Source organism: Nuphar pumila, chromosome 3 (genome assembly GCF_984573655.1).
Source record: "Nuphar pumila chromosome 3, dmNupPumi1.hap1.1, whole genome shotgun sequence".
NCBI lineage: Eukaryota > Viridiplantae > Streptophyta > Magnoliopsida > Nymphaeales > Nymphaeaceae > Nuphar > Nuphar pumila.
The window spans coordinates 38,123,051-38,147,813 of NC_143251.1; the positions used below are offsets into that span (position 1 = coordinate 38,123,051).

At 35.8% G+C, this 24,763-nt stretch overlaps 1 protein-coding gene across 2 annotated transcripts in view; it reads left to right on the plus strand.

Moving 5' to 3' along the window:
• Positions 1-24,763, plus strand: part of LOC149842626 (uncharacterized) — an 89,706-nt gene that overhangs the window by 42,640 nt on the left and 22,303 nt on the right. For both annotated transcript variants that reach the window (XR_016430797.1, XM_089999331.1), the window contains exons 6-12: positions 2,245-2,313; positions 3,067-3,237; positions 3,367-3,432; positions 4,074-4,142; positions 4,288-4,359; positions 4,501-4,547; positions 4,642-4,902. Coding sequence is in view for 1 of the 2 variants with exons in the window: in XM_089999331.1 (XP_089855457.1) it covers positions 2,245-2,313; positions 3,067-3,237; positions 3,367-3,432; positions 4,074-4,142; positions 4,288-4,359; positions 4,501-4,547; positions 4,642-4,902 (755 nt within the window). In the remaining variant the exon portion in view is untranslated. The remainder of the gene's footprint in view (positions 1-2,244; positions 2,314-3,066; positions 3,238-3,366; positions 3,433-4,073; positions 4,143-4,287; positions 4,360-4,500; positions 4,548-4,641; positions 4,903-24,763) is intronic.

Here is a 24,763-nt window from a genome sequence, read left to right on the forward strand (position 1 = left end):
ACCCAGTTTTAAACTAGGTTTTGGGCATCATCCAAATGGTGTAACTAAATGAGAAATTGATGACCTGCACATACCAAGGTTTGATCTCTTATGCATAAAAGGTAACCTTATTTGAATTATTTTGGCTGTTGTGTTTATATAGATAATAGTGAATTGGTTTCATATATGTAGAGATGCTTGAGACCCAATTTTGATGGTTTAACTGGCCGCTAAACCTGGCTGAAGCATTTAAACTGAATTAGGAGGGATTATTTATGCAACCAATGCCTTCAAGTCTAGTGGCTTCACATATTGGACAAATGTTTTGGGTCCTCATGGGTCTGACATATGGACTCATGGTTCCATCTGTCAGACCTATATCAGGATCAAGAGTGGGAGTGGAATTAGGGACGTAGACAATTTGGATGTAAGCATCACTGAGTCCTACATAGTTGGATATGGCCTAGTCAGACTTGAAGCTGGTTTCTTCCATAGTCACGAATATCGGTATCGGCTATATCTCGGTGAGGCTATTTCTTGCGCTATTATAGGTTTGGTGATAAATCTTGAAAAAATCTTGGAGCTTAAAATATATATATATATATAACAAAAATAAGTAAGAAAATATCATGTTCATATAATAAAATACATATATAATAAAAAATAAGTAAAAAATACAAAATAAAGAAGAAAAACACATTTAAGATGTAGAAAATAAATAAAAACAGTAACAATAATTGATAATATCGTGATATTGTTACGAGAATATCACGATATTATTGTGGTAATATTGTAATATTATCAAAATATAGTGATATTTATTTTACCTATAATAAATAAAAGCTTTAGATTTTCAAATTTCTTGAACTTTTTTTGTTGATCAGACCCTATAGATATGATCCATAAGCATTATTTAGTAGAAAACAAGTTTTGGATCATGTGATTATAGCATACATGTATGTTTTTTAAGACGTTTAAAAATCAATGGCTCACAATGTATCAAAATTTTCTGACTTAAAAAATCATATTTTTATGTCCAAAAAACATGATTCCTATCAAATAAACTATGTTGAGTACATTCATAAGGTTTGGTTGAGAAGATACAACCACGATTTCTAGTATGTGGGAGTAGGTACTCCCAGAGCACCTATATATATATATACATATATACTCTGTGTGTGTGTTTTCTAGGATTTGCATAAAAGATATCTGCATCTTGTGTTGGATGTTGTGATAGAGAGGATCATAGGAGGTATTTTCCTTATATTTAGAAAGGGGAAAGGAGAGAAGGGATAGCGGGTATTGGTTTGTGAGTTCATCAGGTTTCTTTTATTTAACAACTAAGTTTTAATGTTTTGGGTTGCATAAGATAATGAAAAGACTTACTTTATTTCTCCAAATACTATTTGTTTCTTGTACCTACTGGACATAGCAAGTTGCATTTGATTGGAAAACATATATGATGTACATCAGAGAACTTATCTGTAGTTTGTGTGCTAAGATCTTGAAAAGGTGTAGTTTCTTTATGTAGTCTTCAAATTTCTTGGGTTTTTATTGCTTTTTTACTTGCATGCAGAGATAGCCCAAACTACTTGATTTATCAATTATCTGTTTTTCCGCATGCATGGCTGCCAGAATAGGCATTAAGTTAGGAAGAAAACACTTTGAGTATGCACTCCAATACTTCAACCTTGGTATATACTATATCCCAATATGAAGAAATACCTACAACAGGTGTATGAGCTGCACTTATTGTAGGTGGATGATATGAGTATCCTGGATTGCAGCAATATGGCAGTGGATGTGGCAGGCATGTTGGTGCTAGAGTGATGCATGCTGTCTATAATGAACCCTGATACATTTTGCAAATAATGGAGGAAAACCTACTGATGCTAGCATTAGTGGTGATCCTCTTTCCCTGGGTGCAGATGAGTCCCTCCATGAAATGGGGGAGCAGATTCATCTCTGGGGAGAGCCATTGTTGATCAATGTTTCTTCTTGTCAATGGCTTTTGTAAATACGGTAATAGTATATATAACTGTAGAAAATTTGCACTTTCAAACCCACAATGTGCTATATTTTTCATGTCACCCTACAATTCGCACTGCACTAATCTTTGCTGCATAGTTTTTTTAACTTTGCCAGTTATTAATTGCAATGACAGTGGTGTAGCTGTGCATGTTAGGACCTCAATTTCAATACTATGCATGTGAACCTTAAAAGAAACATTATTTTCTGACATGGAGGTATGTTTGCTGTCAATAGGTTCTTCTTATGACCATCCAAAATGCTCCACCTGGTTTTGATTATGAGAGAGACAAAAAGTTTTCAAAGGTATTTCTAGTCTTTCTGAATGATGAATATTGAAAATAGGCATATTTAAGTTTATTAATAGAATGTCACCTTCATAAAACCTAGACATGCTTTCTAATGAATATATATATATATATATATATATATATATATATATATATATATATATATATATATATATATATATATATATATATATATATATATGCTACCGTCGTGGGTAAGGAACCCCCTTGTGAAAATTTGTAATATTTTTATCTTTTTTAGTTTTTCTGCACATCTGACCCTTCAGATGTGATCTACATATTAAGTTTACTAGAAACTGACCTTTGGATCTTGTTTTTCTGACATATATGTCAGATTTTACAAAAACTGAAAAATCAATGGCCTACAATGTACCAAAATTTCAAACCTCAAAAAAACATATTTTTATGTTGAAAAACTATGATCCAAGGGTCTATTCCTACTATTTTGACCATGCTAAACACATCCATGAAGTCAGATTTGGTCAAAATAACTTCTCGATATGAGTTTCAACTAGGGGGTTCCTTACCCAGGAGGGTAGCAAATGCTATCCTTATATATATATATATATATATATATATATATATATATATATATATATATATATATATATATATATTCGAAAGAGAAGAAAATTTATGCATGGTCATGATAATTCCTGTCTGGTTCTGGATTTTTAGATTATAGTATAGTCTTTTTCTGAGTATTGTCAGACAGTGTTCTAATTGGAAGAGTTCCAGTTGTGATCAGTCTTTTAAGGAAATGGTTGCTATGTGCTTGGTTAAAGATCAAACTAAGCGGCCAACAGCAGAGAAATTACTGAAGCATTCTTTTTTCAAAAATGCAAAGCCACCAGAGATGACTGCAAAAAATCTTTTGGCAGATTTGCCACCACTATGGGACCGTGTTAAAGCTCTCCAGGTAGCTCTATGTGCTTTGCATATAAGCTGAGTAGGATGACAAACATTTTCGTCTTTTATATCATTTTGTTCACTTGTTTTATTTTTGTTGTGGTTACTAATTAAAAGTTGTGCATCGTTCCTGATGCAGCTTAAGGATGCTGCACAGTTAGCTCTGAGGAAAATGCCATCAGCAGAGCAAGAAGCTCTATCTCAGGTTTGATTAATTTTGTTTCACATTTTTAACTCTGTCCAATTTTATATTCTAGTTCTACATTCAATGATCTTCTAGTTTCGATAAAAAATCAAACTACATTCTTTTGTGATTGCATTGACTTGCTGATAACTATAGTCAAACTTTATTGACATGATTTGGGATCATTGGTACAGGTATCATAATGATAGAGTTTAGTGTTATTCTTTCATAAGAAAAAGCTTACTGTATCATATAAGCGTCAATAAAGAAGCATATCAAAAGATTAACTGCATTCATGTTTTTTCTTGGTGTAGGAAATTTTTATACTTGGTATGGTTTCCTGTGGAGTGTCAGTACCCGTGTGTATTTGTAACTGTGTACATTATTGTTGCAAGAAGGTCAATCATATGTGTGAGATAAACTCATGTTCCCTATACATCAAGATTCATGGATTAAAAAGTATTGCATATGTAGTTATTCCTAAAATGACTTTTTATTGGTTTAAAAAAAAATGCTTAGAATGATATGAATTTTTTGGTGATTTGTTGATATTTTTGTGTCAGAATCATTTACTATGTACAGTAATAAGCCGCTACCAAGTATAAACACAGTTTCCTTTTGAGAAATTATGTTTTTATACTGAATTGTTCTTGATTTGCCAGAGTGAGTATAAGCGGGGCGTTAGTGCATGGAACTTTGACATTGAGGACTTGAAAGCTCAGGCATCTCTGGTTAGCAACATCTTTTTCTACATTGCACTTTTGATGTTCAAGATTATATGACTGAAACTTTTGCATGTCCTTTATTTAAGTTCTGCAAGCCCTTGTATAACAGCAGGGTGTATTTGTCTGCTGATTTCTTCAAATTTCTGAATAGATTCGAGATGACGAAGATCTGCCTGGCATGAGAGAAGAAGATGAAGATCCCAGACCACTATCAAAGGATAAGGTTAGTCTATTTGTTATGCCTTTCAAATTGGTTGTATCAGGCAGCCAGATTTTTATTTCCAACTTATATTGATTCATCTTTGCTGTTTTAGCTATAATCTGTTATCTAAAGGGATGCATATTTGGCCTATTAATTTTTCAGGCTTCATCTTCATCAGGAAATCCAGCATTTGCAACTGCTGTTTTCAGGTGCAGTGCATATTCTGAAATAATCATATCTAATCTTTTTTTTTGAGCTCTGATACAAGTGATGAGGTGTTCATATCACATTTTCTTTTTTCAGAGAAAATTCAAATGAAGCTTCTTCTTCAGAAAGCAGATACTTAAACACAAGAGAGGAGATAATAGTGTCACAATCAGCCGACTCTGGTAATGGGCCTGCCAGCGAAACCCAATGCTCAACATCAAAAGATGAAACTGAAAGCTCTGGAGGCAAAGATAAGGAGAAAAACAATGGCGGGGGTCTTGCTGTTAACAACTGTGATGGTGGACGCCCTGTTCCTTGTCGTATTTCTAGTTTAGAGCGGGAATCGGTGCCTGAGAGGTTAGTTATTTGGTTATTATCTTCAAGCATTGATTTCATGATTTATATGAATTAGGTAGTAGTTTAAATTAAACTCACTTTCTCAGCACAAATGTGCACTGGTTTTTATTATATTTTTCCTAAATATTGAAGTCATTAAGAGCCATTTGTTTTGACAAAAACAACCCTCTTTTGTATGAAAATGGGCCATTTCCCATGATAAGCAAAACAAACACCATTGTCATAGGCCCCATGTTTTCATTGGAAAGAGCATCTTACTAAATTGCTGTTGCTCCTAACCCTGGGATAAGTGTTTTCCCCTGCGAACTGCATGATTGTAGGAGTTGTTTGATGGTTGGGCCCTTTCATATAAAAGACTCTTCTCATCCCCTGCCTTGTAACAAATGGCCCTAATTAGTGACACTGAAGTAGTCATCTAATTGGGTTGTCTTGTCTTGTTCCTTTTTTCTGGGTGGGAATTGTTGGGGAGGGGTTGGATGGGGGTCTGTGGATCTGTCAGGGTGGTAATGGAGAACTTAGACAAGTTGCTGCTGGAGTTTGAGAATCCTAAGCTATTAAACTCCAGGTGCTCCCCATCCACCAGACATACTCTTGTGATGGTGTGGAGCATATTCCTTGACAAGGCTGTAAAACTCCATGGGCATGGTATACAGGAAGAGCCTGACTTTTTCAAAGCTCCACATGCTCTTCCCAATAAGGTCCATACTATGATTTCTACAACATGGTGGCAGAGAGGGGAAAGAGATGTGATTGAATATAGAATTTCATCCTTTAAAGTGATCTATGGGGATGATTGTTTTTTTAATTATTATTCAATGTCTGTCTTGTCCACATATTAGACAAGGGATCTTATTTGGAAACATTCTCTTTTCTAGGACATATTCTCCGTACATTGTATTGTGATGGACTGGTTTCCATGAGATTCTTCTTTACTCTCCAGTAAGTCTGTATTTTGTTTTGTTTTCAGGCTGGACACATATAATCTTGGTCACATAGGTTGTCTTTTCTAATTGGCATCTATCAATCAAGAAAGAGCATTTGACTAGGCATGCATCTTCAGCAAAGCAGTGAATATGAGTAACCGTAAAATTAGTTGTGAACATTTTTGTCTGATTTCAGAATGGATGACAACTGTATGTCAAAGCTAGTTTTCTTCGTAATTTCCTTCCTCTCTATCCTTTCTACTCTTAGCTCATTCTAACTGGAACAGCGCCTAATGCAATTTAACATGGCAAAACTTCCATATTTTCCTATATATGGTTTCTTTTTCTAGTGCTGATCTCTGTTAAATAATATATATATATATATATATATATATAATATGCTAACATATATATATATACTTATTGTTTTGCATATGTATATATACATTAATATGTATATATATATATATATATATATATATATTTCTTGATGTAATAAGTAAAACCCATTAGGGGTATTTTATTCATTTCTCCTTATGTAATTAGTTGTGTTCATTAGGGGCACTTTAGGTTTTTTTATTTTTGTAATTTATTCTTTTTATCAAGAGCATTATAGTCCTTGTAATGCTCTTGAAATAGAATTGTTGGGAGTGCTCCCAACAACTATATCTCTAGCTGTTGGGAGCACCTCCCAATGGCTCTTCTTTGATTCCTTTTGCGTATAAATAAGGGGTGTAACTCATCTTGTATGTTAAGCTTGTTCTTAAGTATTGTCTCAATAAAATCCTTACATTTTTTATGTTGTTTCTCGTACCCATAAGTGGCATTATGTTTGTGATTGTATCTTGACCCATTAGTGGTCTCCATTTGTGTATGTTGTTCTTGCCCATAAGAGGCACTTGTTTGTGTTGACCACATTTCATTACATGGTATTAAAGCATTGGTGCTCTTGGGTTGTAACTTGTAGTGAAGACCAAAAGGAGGATCATGAGATTGGTAGAGCATTCGTCGGTTGCCTCGAGAATGTTAAAATGTAATGATCTTTTTATATATATTCATATATATATATATTATATATGTATATGTATCTATCTAAGTGTATATATAAATATATTTTCAAAACCCGATAAAGGGTATTTTGGTCATCTCTCATTTTACACATATTCTCATTTAAGAATATGACTGTATTTTTCTTGCTTTTATTTCTTTTTAGTTTTTTTTTTTGTCTTTTGTGTAACATGGGGGGGGGGGCTCAACATATACGTTGGAGCCCCCTCTAACGGTTATATTTATAACCGTTGGAGGGGCACCAACGTATATGTTGGAGCCCCCCCACTCCTCCAACATTGTATATATAGGGGTGCTCCCCTTCTCATTTTTCTTATGCTTTTGTAAAGCCCCTTTTGGGACCCAATATATTGAACTTGATATTTTGTATGCTTTTGTGCATGTGTATTCGTGCCTTTGTGCACTTGTGAGAGTTCTCCTTTGTGCCTTTGTGCACACTTCGTGGTTCTAGCTTTGTGTTTATACACAAAGTCTCTTTTTATAGAGATTTTCACATGGTATCAGAGCAAGGTCGCTTGAAGAACAAAATTCGTGTCCTTCACAATATCGAGTGCCTCAAAAAGCGTGCCTTCAACTTTTTGGTGATTGGAGTGAAGACTCTTGTCCGCCCATATTTTAGAAGATTACTACAACAAGTAATATTTAAAATCTTATTGTGGTACGTATTCTTTTCTCGCATCTTACCTCTCTTATGGGTGAAAAAGACTCTCATTTCTCTCTTGGGTTTAAGCTTAATGGCTCCAATTATCACGTATGAGCCAGAAATATGGAAGCCTATATTAAAGGAAAAGGGCTTTGGAGTTACGTTCAAGGCTTGATTCCGGAACTAGAGCCTAAAATCACCTTGGTTGAAAGAGGGGAAATCAAAGTTCTTAAGGGAGATGAACGAACCAAGACTCTTGAAGAATATAGCAAAAAACATGAGGAGTGGGAAATGAAGAACTTCAAAATCTTGTCATGGATCTTCTCATCCGTTGAGACAAGAATCAATGTCAATATTATAAAATTCAAAAGGGCATCTCAAGCATGGGAGTACCTTGAAAAGATGTACACTTCTAGGGACTTTTCCCATAAGTATTATCTCCAAAAGAGGGCGTTAACTCTTTTCCAAGGAAAAATGACTATAAGGGAGTATTTTGCCGAACTCTCATTTGGGATGAGCTTGCTATGCTCGAACCAAAGTGAAGTGGAGAGTGAAAGAAAGAAGTCCTTGTTCTTCATTCATAGGCCTGTCATCGAGAGAGAGAGAGAGAGAGAGAGAGAGAGGAAAGGGGTTCAGTCAATCGTGACTGCCCTCTCATTCTATTAATATAATAAGTGTGTAAAACTAGGGTACGAAAATACCCCTTAATAGAGTGTTAATTTACATTATACACGAACTGGGTCTGGACCCGATCCATTATATAAATGGATCGGGTCAGACATATACATTATGACGATAATGACGTCTTCTTTTCAGCCTCCCTCAAGTTGTGCATGGTGTTGGACCATGAACAACTTGTTCTTCAGAAACCAAAATCTATCCTTTGTTAACCCTTTAGTGTCAGCAACTTGTTCTTCAGTTGGCACATACATAGGCTCAATCTCTTTGTCTTCAACCTTTTTCCTAATAAAATGTTGGTCTATTTCAATGTGCTTTGCTCGACTATGGTGGATGGGATTGAACGACATGTTGATGGCACTTTGATTGTCACACAACAACAGTGACCGAGCAATCGGTTCTCCCATTTCTGTCAGGAGATGTCTTATCCATGTACCCTCGGCCGTAACAGTGGCCATCGATCTGTATTCAGCCTCAGTGCTTGATCTAGCAACCGCCTTTTGTTTTCTACTGCTCTAGGATACCAAGTTTGGCCCAATGAAGCTGCAATAACCGGATATTGATCGTCGTTCGTCTGGATCACCCGCCCAATCAGCATCAGCATAAGTGACGATCTCATGGCCCCCGCCTGGATCTAATTCCTTTTTCTTGTATACCAGCCCATCACCAACTGTACCCTTTAGGTAGCGAAGTATACGTTTGACTGCCTCCATATGTGACATACGAGGTTCATGCATAAACTGGGATACCTGATTAACCGAATATACTATGTCGGGTCTAGTAAAAGTCAGGTATTGTAACATGACAACTAAACTGCGATACTTAGTGGGATCTCCATATATATCCCTTTCCGGGGAACTCAATTTCTGATGAATGACACTTGGAGTTGTTAACGACTTACAATCTGTCATGCCTGCTCTGCCGAGAATGCCCAACGTATATTTGTGTTGAGTAAGGGTAAGTGTATCATTTCTGTTATCAACTTCTACCCCAAGAAAATATCGCAGCTCTCCCAAATCTTTCATCTTAAATCTCTGATTTAATAACTTTTTCACCTGCTCAATATGATTTTTACAGTTCCCTGTGATGATGATGTCATCTACATATATCAACAAAAGAGTAGTGACTCCTTGTTCATTGTGAATAAATAATGAGTGATCCATAAGAGATCGAGAGAAGCCATGCCGTTGTATTTCTAGAGAAAAACTGTCGAACCAGGAACGAGAAGCTTGTTTCAAACCATAGAGTGCTCTCTTTAATTTGCATACATATTTTTTGGCGTCTCGTTCTGCATATCCAGTGGGTTGTTCCATGTAGACCTCTTCTTTTAAATCCCCGTGCAGAAAAGCATTTTTTACATTCAACTGGCTCAATGTCCATCCATGTTTAATGGCTAGACTCAACACAATGCGAATGGTCCCCATTTTAACTAAAGGACTAAAGGTTTTATCTAAGTCTTGGCCTTCCTCTTGTGTGAATCCCTTGGCTACAAGTCGATCCTTGTACCTTTCGATGCTCCCATCTGGTTTATACTTTATCTTGTACACCCATTTTGACCCAACAACATTTCTGTTAAGTGGTCTAGGTACAATCTCCCATGTCCCACATTCATGTAAGGCCTCCATTTCTTCATTCATTGCTTTTACCCATCTTCTAGAGCTCACAGCTTGACGGAACATGAGAGGCTCATCCTCTTTACTTATGGATGTCAAGAATAACTGAAAATCCAATGAAAATTTTTTATAACTTACCCACCTGTCAAGCGGATGTCAAATTCGTAAGGATCTTCTGATATCCATTTGCTGCGAAGCGGATGATCCAGATGGATCCGTATTCGTACAAGGAATGAATGAGGGCTCTTTCTCTCGCCGGGTGTACACAATACCCTTATACCTTGTTGGCTCCAAGTCATATCTAACAGTTTCCTCCGTTTGAGTCTCATTGGCTGAATCCTCATGTGGCTCCTTCTGACTGCAATTTTCTGGACAGTCTACTTTACCATTGGAGAAGTTCTGAATTTAACCATGAGTAGTATACCTCAATGGTGGAGCTTGAGTTATCAGTATCCACCATAGTTGAATTAGTATTCTGATCAGCAAAGTTCATTTCATCGAAAATTACATTCCTTGATATTTTGACACGCTTGCTCAGGGGATCATAACACCTGTACCCTTTGTAATCTTCTGCATATCCTATAAACCTGCATTTTAAAGCCTTATCTTCGAACTTGTGCCTGAGTGAGCTGTCAATGTGAACATAGCAAACAGACCCAAACACACGTAATTCATGATAATCAGGTTGTATGCCAAAAAGAGAGAAGTATGGTGACTTATTTTCTAAGATACTCATGGGCAATCGATTTATCACATGAACTATGGAGTGGAAGGCCTCAGTCCATAATGATACAGGGAGATTGCTCCCGTGCATCATGCTCTTTGCAGTCTTAACAATATGTCGATGCTTCCTCTCAGCAATCCCATTTTGTTGAGGTGTATGAGGGCAAGACACTCTTCTCTTTATCCCATTATGTTGAAGGAAATTAACAAAGTCACTCTAGGAGAATTCACCTCCTCCATCGCACTGGAAATTAAGAATGTTGGTAGAGAAATGATTTTGAACAAAAGAGTGAAATTTCTGGAACAATCCAAAGACTTCTGATTTGTGCTTCATAAAAAATATCCAAGTATAACGTGAGTAACTATCAATGAAAATAAGATAGTATTTACTGCCAGAAAAAGAAGTAATTGGGGCAGGACCCCAGACATCTGAACAAATGACCTCAAATGGTTTGAAGCTCTTTTATTAATGGAAGCAAAAGGTAAAGCATGACTCTTACATAAATGACAACTAGAACATTTTGTATCAATGACTTCTGAACTCAGACTGGACTTAGGAATAAGATTATTCAAAACAAGTTTTTCAATGAAATGGCGACCACAATGGCCAAGACGACTATGCCAAAGTCTTGGCTTATTACTTTCAGAAACAGTAAATATAAAATCAGAATAAAAAACTTGACGTTGGTGAGGCTTCAAGGATGAATGGTTGGAATGAATGGAGGAAGGATCTTCTTGAAAGATGTACATGTTGCCCCATCGTCTTTCTTCAACGAATTTTTTCCTCGTGCGAAGATCCTTGACATAAACAGAAGAGGGAGTAAATTCAACTGAAGCATTAGCATCATCAACAAGTTTTGAGACAGAAACAATGTTCTTTTGAATATTAGACGCATGGATGACACTCGGAAGTTTAAGAGAGGACTTTGACATGTGTATAATGGCATTTCCAGTATGTGAGATTGCATGATGGGATCCATCTCCTGTGACTATGCTATTCTTTCCAACATAAGGAGTAAGAGTCAAGAGTTTACCTACATCACCCGTAACATGAGTAGCTGCTCCAGAGTCGACATACCAAATTCCTTTGTCATTTTATTTCATATTCAATCCTGCCAAGGCTGCCAACAACAACTCTTTTACTTCTTCATCCTTCCTAGCCTCTGCTTGTGGAGCTTTCCTTTGTTTTGAGGATTGAACCAACAATTTGCTTTAATGTGCCCTTTCTTGTTGCATATGAAGCAGGTGGGAATGGGTCTTTGTCCCTGGATATTGGGTGTTGGTTTCATGCCACGACCTCCATAGTTATTTCTCCCTTGGCCTCCTTTTCCTCGAAAAGAACTTCCTCGTCCTCTACCATAACTCATTCCCATAGCCAGTACATCTTGTGTTCCTGAATTCCCATGAGAGTCTTCAGAAGATCCTTTCAGAATCATCTCATATTGCAATAATTTCACACGAAGATCTTCAAACTTTGGAAGTTCTGGTAAACATAGTAAGGTTGTCGTCATAACATGATAGTCTGACCCCAATCCACTCAAGGTTTGTTGTACTTTATCTTTTTCACTGACAAGACACCCAACAACGGCCAGCTGATCTGTGATGCCTTTCATTTTATTCAGGTATTCCATAATAGACATGAAATCTTTCTTCAACATTTGAAACTCTCGCTTAAGAAACATAATTCTTGCCTCAGACATTTGTGAATATGTTTGAACTAACGTATCCCACAGTTCCTTTGCCGAATAATCATCAGGAAGAGCAATAAGGACCTCCTGTGAAAGAGTTGAAGTGATGTATGCCACTAGCGATTGATCCCTCTTCATCCAAGCAACATATTCTAGATTCTTGTGAAGAACAACAGATTGTTCTCCTTTATCGTCCGCCTTTTCTTGCGAAAGGAATTCTGGAGGCGGTGGGACCGATTCATCCAGATGACCAGAGAGGTCCTGACTCTTTATAAACGGGATGATCTGTCTTTTCCAGGTTAAGAAGTTGCAGTTATTCAGTTTTTCAGAGACTAGTTGACCGAGAAAACTTGAGGACAGACATGATTGCCCGTGAGTAAAATCCATTTGATGAATATGTTTAAACTGACACTTAGGTATAAAAAATAGAAACAGAGGGCTCGACTAACAGAACACTGCTCGACTAATATATGTAGATGATGACAAAGCACTCGACCAGTCAGAATACTCGGCTGACAGAACCAACGAAACCAGAACCAAGAGAGCAACAATGATTAACAGGTGATACTCGACAGACAGTTCTTTTCAGAACCAATGAAAACAAAAATATTTTCAGATGAGGGAAAAACAGATGACAAGTGAGAGAGCAACAGTGATTAACAGAAAAAGAATCACAGTGATCTGAAATGAAAAGCAGATTCACGTTTCTAACCAAGTCGAGTTTCTCACAGAATCATAGATCAAGAAAGAAAGGATCAAGTTGTTCACAGAATCACAGAAAGAAAGAGAATCGAGTTTTTCACAAAAGAAAAAGGGGAACCTGTATTTTACGTTTCCAAATTCACGCTGATGGAGGGAACCTGTATTTTACCTTTCCAGATTCACGCTGATGGACTCATGCTGATAGATCCACGCAGATTCACGCTGGGTCCAGATTCACGCTGGTAGACTCACGCTAATAGATCCACGCAGATTCACGTTGGGTCCAGATTCACGCTGATAGATCCACGCAGATTCACGCTGGCAGCCCTTCACTCCCAGATGTCACGCTGCTCTGATACCATGAAAGAAAGAAGTCCTTGTTCTTCATTCATAGGCCTGTCATCGAGAGAGAGAGAGAGAGAGAGAGAGAGAGAGAGAGATTCCAGAGGAAAGGGGTTCAGTCAATCGTGACTGCCCTCTCATTCTATTAATATAATAAGTGTGTAAAAATAGGGTACGAAAATACCCCTTAATAGAGTGTTAATTTACATTATACACGAACTGGGTCTAGACCCGATCTATTATATAAATGGTCGGGTCAGACATATACATAATGACGTCTTCTTTTCAGAGAGGCCATAGAGCTTCGTCATAAACAATTAGAAGAAGATTGATTTTTTAATTTTTTGAATGGGCTAAGGCCCGAGTTTGAGCAAATTAGATCTTCTCTTCTATCCTCTTTTATCTCTCCCTCTCTAGAAGACGCCATTACAAAATTAAGTGGAGAGGAAACTCATATGGGCATTAGCAAGCAAAGTCCAAGTGTTCTTGCAATGCCTACAAATCAAGAAGAGTGTGATGAGGTGAATGTCGTTTCTATACCCGGGAACAAATTGAGGACATATAAACCTCTTTATTTTAAAAATCAAAATCAAGGATCCAATGGAGGACAAGGCGGAAGAAGGGACTATAGCAAAATTGTGTGTCACTTTTGTAAGGAACTGGGACACATCAAACCGGTTTGTCCCAAATGGAAGAAATTATTGGATATGGCAACTACATCACAACCACAAAAGGAAAAAGGTACATCTACTTCCACAAATGAAGCTCTCTCTCTTTAAATCAAATTATGGAAGCTCTTTAACCTCTTTTTAAGGGAACCATTTCCGGTGCCGCCGTATCTACTCCTTCCCCTCCAGGTAAAACTTCTTGGCTTTTAGACTCAGGTGCTTCATTTCATGTCTCCAAACATTTCTTCTCTTTCCGAATATTCTAAAAGTTTGTCACCATCTTTTGTTTTAACTGCGGATGATACTTCTCTTGAAATTAGGGGGATTGAAAACTTTGAAACTCAAAATTTCTTTATTCTCAAAATTAGATTTATACCAAAATTGAATTTGAACTTACTTTCCGTCTCACAACTCTCGGACCTTGGATGTGACATTCAATTCTCATCTAATAAGTGTTTAATATAGGATCACCGGTCCAGAAAGTTGATTGGGGAAGGCTCTAAGAAGGGAGACTTGTATTATGTGGATTCTCTTCAAATCCCTAAAAATCCTTCTTGTAATGTGACCTAACATAAAGACATAAATGTTTGGCACAAAAGACTTGGTCATCCCAATATCACCAAGTTATCCTATTTGCATTTTATTAAAAATCTTTGTAAAAATACTTTCTCTTGTAATGATTGTATTCTTAGAAAAATGAGAAGTATGCCTTTTAAACAAAGATCTATGTTTACTACAAAACCTTTTGAAATTATTCATTCGGATGTTTGGGGACTGACACCCGTCATATCCAAGGGAGGCTTTGCGCCTTTGCCTATTATGTGTTTTTTGTGGATGATTTTTCTCGATATTGTTGGATATATTTTCTTAAACATAAGCATGAAGTGTTTTCATGTTTTAAATCATATCATATGATAATTAAGAATCAATTTAATAATAATTGAAAGATATTTAGGACCGATTCCGGAGGCAAATATCTTTCCAATGAATTTAAGAAATATCTTGAAAACTATGGTATTGTCCATCAAAGATCGTGTCCTAAGACCCCATAACAAACTGGGTTAGTCGAAAGAAAGCATAGACATATCATTGAAACAATTAGAACTCTTCTTATATCCCAAATCATTCCCAATTTTTTTTGGGCCGAGGCAACCCTTGCATCCATTTATCTTATTAATCGTCTTCCATCCAAAAATTTAGATAAAATTTCTCTTTTTGAGACTCTATATGGTAAAGAACCCAATTATAATAGATTGAGAATTTTTTGTTGTAAGTGCTTTGTTCTTACAGATAAAAATGATAAACTCTTACCAAAGGTCATTCCTTGTGCTTTCTTGGCTATTCCGAAACCCAAAAAGGATTTAGATGTTTTGATACTAAAAATGATAAGTTATATGTCTCAAGGAATGTAACGTTTTTAGAAAATGATAGTGGTTTTGAAAAGAATGAATCACACTTAAAAAATGCCGACTATTCTTTCCTATTTGATTTATTATCTAAAGATGATGATATCTCTAGTGATGATGAATTAACATATGATAATGACAAAGAATTGGTTGAAAATAACAATGATTCTAACCTGCCTACCTTTCAAGAAAAAAATATAACTAGAGACCCTATCACCTATACTCATAGAGATAGAAGTACCTTTAGAAGTGCTATTGAACAATACAGTGAACCTAGTGAATCTATCTCCACACATGATACAAATCCTAGAAGAACCGAAAGAACTAGAAAAACTCCCTCTAGATTCGTTTTCTTTGATTCTTTCTCTCCTAAATATCGGACTTGTTTAAGTGTCATTCACTCATATTTTGAACCAAAATTTTTGAAGAGGCCAAAAGATGTGTTGAATGGAGAGAAGCCATGGAGAGTGAACTCAAAGCGCTTAGGGAAGCTGACACTTGAGAATTTCAAATGCTTCCCAATGAAAAGAAAACTATAGGATGCCGATCGATGTTCAAAATAAAAACCAAGAGTGATGGATCTCTTGAGAGGTATAAAGCTCGCTTAGTAGCTAAAGGGTACAGTCAAGAATATAAAATTGACTATGAAGAGACATTTGTCACTGTCAGATGTCTCATCACCATTGCTTCAATTAAAAAATAGAATATTTTTCAAATGGACGTCAAAAATGCTTTCTTAAATGGAGATCTTAATGAATAAGTCTATATGGATGCTCCACCTGGTATGAAAAACCCTAAAAATAAAGTTCTCCATCTTTGTAAAGCTCTGTATGGCTTGAAACAAGCTCCCAAAGCTTGGCACGATAGGTTTAACAATGTAATGATAGAAAATTGTTTTACTTCATGCTATACTGATACTGCATTGTTTGTTAAGAAATCTGATGGAGGGATTTCTATATTACTGTTATATGTTGATGATATGTTAATAACAGGTGATAATACCAAAGGAATCAAGACCATTAAATCTATCTTGACTTCAAAATTTGAAATGTCAGACTTAGGATTTCTGACATATTTTTTGGGAATTAAGGTTGCCTACTCTCACAAAGGTTATTTTTTGTCTCAAACTAAACTTGCTTGTGAGATTTTTGACAGATCAGGAATCACAGATGACACGGTCTGTGAAACTTCTGAAATAGTAGGTTCGAAGATGAAGATTGATGATGGGATTCTCTTAAAAGATCCCACACCTTATAGGCAACTGGTTGAATCTTTAACGTATTTCAGCATTACGAGGCTTGATATCTCTCATGCAGTACATGTTGCTAGTCAATTTCAACATGCACCTACTACAGTTCATATGAGCGCCATTCTCCGCATCATCAGATACATAAAGGGTACAATAAACAAGGGGGTATTTCTATTTTCTTATTCTTAATTGAATTTAATTGCTTATACTGACTCTGATTGGGGAGGTGACCCGAATAACCGTCACTCCACCACTGGTTTTTGCATCTTTTTAGGGAATCTTTATTTTCTTGGAGATGCAAGAAACAACAGAAGGTCTCACTTTCATCCACAGAAGTCGAATATAGAGCCATGGCATCTACTACCATGGAGATCGTTTGGATTCACAACTTGCTGGAAGATATAAATATTCAAGTTCAAGGGCCCACAAAACTGTGTTGTGATAATAAAAGTTCAATTTACATTGCCAAAAATCACATTTCATGAGCACACGAAGCATATTGAGATGAACTGCCACTATGTTCGTGAAGAATACTTAAAAAGAACCATAAACCTTCCATATGTTACATCAGAATACCAACTGGCAGACTTCTTCACCAAAGCATTGTGCTCTCCAAGATTTAACTTCCTTCTTGGCAAACTTTCGGTTATGTCACCCTAAGTTTGAGGGGGGGTGCTAAATGTAATGATCTTATATATATATATATATATATATATATATATATATATATATATATATATTTAAAACCCGATAAAGGGTATTTCAGTCATCTCTCATTTTGCGCATATTCTCATTTGAGAATATGATTGTATTTTTCTTGCTTTTATTTCTTTTTAGTTTTTCTTTTTGTTTTTTCTTTTTTTGTCTTTTGTGCAACATGGGGGGGGCCTCAACATATACGTTGGAGCCCCCTCCAACGGTTATATTTATAACCGTTAGTGGGCTCCAACGTATATGTTGGAGCCCCCCCCACTCCTCCAACATTGTATATATAGGGGTGCTCCCCTTCTCATTTTTCTTATGCTTTTGTAAAGCCCCTTTTGGGACCCAATATATTGAAGTTGATATTTTTTATGCTTTTATGCATGTGTATTCGTGCCTTTGCACACACTTCGTGGTTTTAGCTTTGTGTTTATACACAAAGTCTCTTTTTATAGAGATTTTCACAGGGAAGTGCACCATCAAACTTCTTCAACACATTTTTTGCAATCTTCTCTTTTTTTCTCTATATCTTTTTTTCTTCTCCTACTCTTTCTTTTCTTGGTATAATGGCTAAAAAAATGGTTACGATTGTTCTCATCAAATTTGATGGAAAAAATTATAATATGTGGGCCACCGCCATGAAAAGAATTTTGGTTGGCAAAGATTTATGGGACTATGTTGATGGCTCCATATCGAAACCTCAACCTATTCTCACAAAATCTATTTGTGGGGAAGATGGTATTACCAAAGATGGGCCTATTAAAGATAAAGAGAGAGGAAAAGTTCTTTTAGACTACAAAAAGGCTATTAAAGCATGCGTTGTTGGACATGCCAAGGTTTTATCCCTATTTATGGGGAGTATATGTGAAGAACCATGCGAAAATATACTGAAATTTGAGAGGGCCGATGAAGTATGAGTTTATATCAAACAAACTTATACCCAACATGATGGCCCCCATAAATGGAACTTGCAAGATAAGATTAACAATTGTAAACAAGAAGAAAGAAGTGTTAGAGAGTACTATGATACTCTCAAAAGACTTTGAGACCAAATGGCTTAAATAGAGCCTATTTGGGATACCCTTTATGATGCTCGCCATAGGAAAAATCAAATCCTTGATGAGAGTTTTTTTTCAATTTATGAGAGAGTTTAGGCCCGAACTTGAACATGTTCGTGTTTCTATCATCCACCGAAAAAAAAAATCAAGAGGAGCTTCCTCCTTTACATGAGACTCTAGACCAAGTTTGTGAAATGAAGTGAGGATCTTCCACAAAAGTACTTAGATCCGCAAGAGAGGGTGTCTAGAGAGACACTTGAACATAACCCTTAAAATGGGTATAATGGGAACAAAAAGGAAATAAAAATAATCTTTATTGAAATGATAAAATGCTTAAGAAGCATTGAGTGAATTACAAGAGGGGTTGCACCCCTATATATATAAGTGGGAAGAGGAGAGCTCTTAAGGAGCTCTCCTTATAGCCGTTGGACTAGTCCAACAGTTACCTTTCTAGTTAAGTTCCAAGTGGAACTTAACTAGATAAGGTATGTCTAGTTCTATTAGAACTAGACACTAAAATAACTAAAAAATAAAAAAATACAAAAAAATAAAAGATAAAAAATATATAAATATATATAATAATAATATGAATATTATTATATATATATTTTACATTTTAACACTCCTCCTCAAACTTACGGTATAATGAGCGAAAGTTTGTCTAAGAGAAAGTGAAATTTGGGAGCAGTGAGAGGCTTTGTAAAGAAGTCTGCTAACTGATATTCTGAAGTAACATATGGCAGATCAATTGTCCCATGTAGATATTCCTCTCTGACGTAGTGACAATCTATTTCGATGTGTTTGTTGCTTGCAATGTAGATTGCACTCTTGTTGTCACAGCACATTCGTGAAGCTTTTGTTGCTTCAGCTCCCATGTCGGCAAGCAGACGTAGGAGCCAAACTACTTTCATGGTCATGGTTGCCATAACTCGATATTCAGCTTCGGTGGATGAGAGAGAGAGAGACCTTATGCTGCTTTTTGCACCTTCACGAGAATAAAGATTCACCTAAGAAGACACAAAAACCAGTGGTTGAGTGTTTGTTATTGGGATCACCTCCCCAATCAGCATCAGTATATGCAATTAAATCAAGGGAGGAAGACAAGAAAAGTCCTAGTGAAAGAGATGACTGGATGTATCTGATAATACTCATGATTGTTCTCATGTGAACAGAGGTTGGAGCATGTTGAAACTGATTTATTGTGTGAACAACATGTGCTATGTCTGGTCTGGTAATGGATAGATAGGAAAGGTCCCTGACAAGCTGTCTGTAAGGAGTAGGGTCTTCAAGAAGTTCTCCATCATCAATCTTCATTTTAACATTGACAACTTCTGGAGTGCTACTTTCTTATCATCTGTAATTCTAGACTTGAAAACAATGTTAAGAGCAAATTTTGCCTGAGATAATAAATATCCCCTAGGAGAATAAGTGACTTTAATGCCTAAAAAATATCTCAATAAACCTAAATCAGTCATTTCAAAGTGAGATTTGAGAAGTGTTTTGATGTTTTCAACTCTTTATCGCTTCCGGTGATGATCATAGCGAAGGGTTTTACCCATAGGAATATTAAGACCTGAAGAGGCTTCCATGTACACTTCTTCAACTAGCTTTCCATTTAGAAATAAATTTTGACATCCATCTGAAATATGGATCATTTCTTGATGGAAGCTAAGGCAATTAGGGTTCTGACTGTTGTCATACGAGCAACATAGGAAAAAGTTTCTTCATAATCAATGCCATATTCTTGGGCATAACCTTTGGCTACTAATCGTGCTTTATATCTTTCAAGAGTGTCATCACTCTTGGTTTTAACCTTATAAACTCATCGACATCCTATAGGTTTCTTGCCTAGAGAAAGGTCTTGTATAGTCCATGTAGAAGCCTTTTTGAGTGCATTTAACTCAGTTTTTATGGCTTCTATCCATTTGACATCATTTTTTGCTTGAGAGTATATAGATGGTTCCTCATATGAGTGAATTAATGCAATAACTGCCCTATATGTAGGTGAGAAGTATTCGTATGACACAAATTTTCCCGGAGGCCTCGAGACTCGAGATGACCTTCTGGTTGGAATCTCAGAATATCTTTCAAGTGCACATGAAAGATTAGGTTCTCTTCGTCTGGAATATTGTATACTCGTGTCTCTATGGACTTCTTTTTTGTCAATATTATGATCAAGATCAATAATACCTTGATCATTATCAAAGCTATAGTCAAGATCATATTCATCAGATTTAGATGTCAGATCTAACAAAAAGGAGTACTCAGTAACTTTCTTTGGTTTTTCAAAATCAAAGAAACTTTCTTTTTCTAAAAAGAAGACATTTCTTGATACACATAATCTATCATTCTTGAAATCAAAACACCTATAACCTTTTTTATTTTCTTCATATCCTAAAAAAACACAGGGAATCGCACGAGGAGAAAGTTTATCATTTTTGTCCGTAAATATAAAAACACTTGCATCCAAATACTCTTAGTCTAGAGTAATCTGGAGAAAGGTTCACAGGTTTTTCGATTGAAGTTATATTTTGCAAAGAAGAGGATGACATTTGATTAATCAGATAGGTGGCAGTTAAGGCAACTTCTGCCCAAAAATCTTTTGGGACTTGATTCGCTATTAGTAAAGTCGTAGTGGTTTCCATAATATAGCGATGTTTATGTTCTGCCAACCCATTTTGTTGAGGTGTGTATGGGCAAGACCTTTGATATGTGATGCCATGTAAGTTAAGGTAATTTTTAAAATCTGTGGACAAAAAATTCTCCCCCTGAATCTGTGCGAAAAATGGAAATATCATTTTGAAACTTATTTTTAACCATTTTATGAAATGTCTGAAAATATGAAAATACTTCAGACTTATGTTTAAGAAAATAAATCCAAGTATGTCCGAAAAAATCATCGACAAAGATAACATAATAGGCAAATCCACCTTTAGAAATTATTGGTGCAGGACCCCAAACATCCGAGTGTACTAATTCAAGTGGTCTTGAAGAAACAAAAGTTTTGTTATGAAATAGTAATCTTTTCATTTTGCCAAAAATACAATCTTTATAAGTAAATTTTTCAGAATTACAAAATTTTTCTAGATTTAAAAAATATTGGATTTTTGCTATATGTGGATGACAAAGTCTTTTATGCTATAACTCCAACTCGATTTTCTGAATGTTATAACAAAAGGCATTCTTTGGCATTTTCAAAAAATCCATGTAATAGAGTCCTTCTCTATGGCCTTCCCGAATCAGCTTTTCTGACTGGCGATTCTGTACCCAGCAACCACGAGAAGAGAAGGAAATATCACAACCATGGTCAGATATTTGAGAAATGGCTAAGAGATTCAAATTTAATTTGGGAATATATCTGACTTCTGGGATAAAAAATTTCTCAGTTTTATGGATTTTTTCAAAATTTCCTATTTCTTCTATTTCTAGAGAACCATTAGCTCTAAATACTTTTGACACTCTTGTTTTATTTTTAACACATTTGGATAAACTTTTATTATTTGGAATCATATGGAATGAAGCACCAGAGTCAAGAAGCCAAGGGAAGTTACTTGGATCGGAAAAAGATGAAGCAGCTGCCCCAGTCGAAGCTTCAGATGAAGAGGAAGCTCTTTTGATGAGTGGTTGGAGAATCTTCATTAGCTGAGCCATAGAAACCGGTGAATCTTGATCTTTGGGCTCCGATTCAGCAATCTCAACTCTCTCTTTTCTGAGTTTTTTAAGCTTGAGACATTGATGCCTGTAGTGTTCTGGTTCATGACAATGATGGGAAATAACTTTTTTCTTGTCATAGTCACCACTTTGTCGGTTAAAGTGAGGTGGTCTATACGAACGTACATGATTACCCGGTCTAGATACTGCTAGAACGGAATCATCTTCGGACTTTGGAGTATTCTTCTTTATTCTGTTTTCCTCCATAGTTAGTTCCTCTATAGTATCGACAATGCAGGGAACTTTTCTCCGATGAAGAAGAGCCGATTTAGTCGACTCGAATTCCGGTCTTAGACCGTTTACAAATTGGTAAAAATGCGCCATATCAAGTTGCCTTTGACGAAGCTCAATGTCCTCAGGACAATGCCATTTTGGCTCTAAAAGAGCCAATTCTCCCCAAAGTTCAGACAATTCATTGTAATACTCTCGTATGGTTTTGTCACTTTGGGTTATAAACCTAACTTTTTCTTGAAGATTGCACATATGTGCAATATCTTTGAGGGAATACATATTTTTGAGGTATTTCCAAGCCTTATTCGCATGCTCAAACTTAGCAAGACTAAAACATTTTTTGATGTCAGCGCTATTGATTAGCCATGACATGATTTTTGCATGCCCTATCCACCATTCCTTCCAACTTTTTTCATAGTTGGCCAAAGCTTTGCTTTTCTCTCCTTCGGTTAGGAGAACCTCTTTATCACCTTCCATTTTGGTGAGGACTATATTAGGTTCCGAATCCAAACCATCTACTATTCCCCAAAGCCCCTTTCCCCATATGTGGTGCTTCATTATCGAAGCCCACATTACATAATTTGTGTCATTTAATTTCATTGGTATGATGGTGATTTTATCATGATCATCCTCTGAAGAATCGTTGCAAACAATCAAGTTTTCAAATAACTTGATACTTCAAATACTCAATGCACAAAATAAATGTACAGTGTTTATAAGCTTTACACCACAAAAGAAGTGCAATAAATATACAGTGTTTATAAGCTTTACACCACAAAAGAAGTGCAATAAATGCACAGTGTTTATAAGCTCTACACAAAAGAAAGTGCAATAAATGCACAGTGTTTATAAGCTTAAGGAGACAACTCCTTACTGTATAATAGATACATACAATGGGCTCACATAGCCCTTATTTATAAGCATACTTAAGAGACGTTGGGCTATTCCCAATGGCTCTTATTAGAGACGTTGGGAATCAGCCAAACGTCTATCTTTTTAAAACTGTGTACACAGTCAGTGGCTGGCTGTTGTACACTGCCAGTGACTGTGTACAAATACATTATATAAAAAAACAAAAATAAAAAATGGAAAAAAATATAAAAATAAGAGAAAAAAAAGGAGGAATTACAATCATATTAAAAAACATGAATATGCGTAAAATATAGAAATGACTAAAATACCCCTACAACCAATACAAGAAAGAAATATATATTTTATATATACAAGTAGATGGATACATGTACATATATATGAAATATATATTATGTATCTTCTTTTATATATAGAAAATATATATAGAAAATACATTGTCTTATAAATTACAATTTAACACATCCATCTCTTACAAGGGTGATAAAGAGAGAGAAAAAGAAGAAAAATAAGATAAAGAGAGAAGAAAAGGGAGAGTAAGAGAACGCAAACTCAATATTTTGTTGCAACGAATCTTCCTTTCTTCAAAAAGAACTTTAGGAGCCTCAACCATGGTGATGAAACACCTTTGCAATCTCGGCACGGAAAACGAGGCAAGAAATCTTCATGATATAGGATGAACCTTGCTCTGATACCATGAAATGAAGTGAGGATCTTCCACAAAAGTACTCAGATCCGAGATCCGCAAGAGAGAGTGTCTAGAGAGACACTTGAACATAACCCTTAAAAAGGGTATAATGGGAACAAAAAGGAAATAAAAATAATCTTTATTGAAATGATAAAATGCTTAAGAAGCATTGAGTGAATTACAAGAGGGACTGCACCCCTATATATACAAGCGGGAAGAGAAGAGCTCTTAAGGAGCTCTCCTTGTAGTCGTTGGACAACGGTCCTTTCTAGTTAAGTTCCAAGTGGAACTTAACTAGATAAGGTATGTCTAGTTCTATTAGAACTAGACACTAAAATAACTAAAAGAAAAAAAGAAAAATACAGAAAAATAAAAGATAAAAAATATATAAATATATAAATATATATAATAATAATATGAATATTATTATTATTATTATATATATTTTACATTTTAACAGTTTGTATAGAAGAAACAATGCTAAAATCTTGTCTAAGGACAATGTATTGGTGGTTTCTAGACACGGTGCCAATACTTATTCCTATAGGCCGCCTCATTTCTACAAGAATAATAATAATTCTTGGAGGTCAAGGAGTAATGATACACACGGTATGATGGGAGAAATGATACAAAAAGAAAAATTATTTGTCATAACTGTGGAAAATCAGGGCACATCAAACCTTTTGGCCTAGAATTAAAAAAGGATGAGAAAAGAATAGCTACCCTAGAAGCTCCTCGAAACAACATGAGCAGGATTCCAAACATCCAAGTGTATTAATTCAAGTAGTTTAGAGGCAACAAAAGTTCTCCCTTGATAAGGAATGACTTTCATTTTCCCAAGAATACAATCAATACATTGAATTTTTTATTACATAATTTTCTCAAATGAGAAACATTG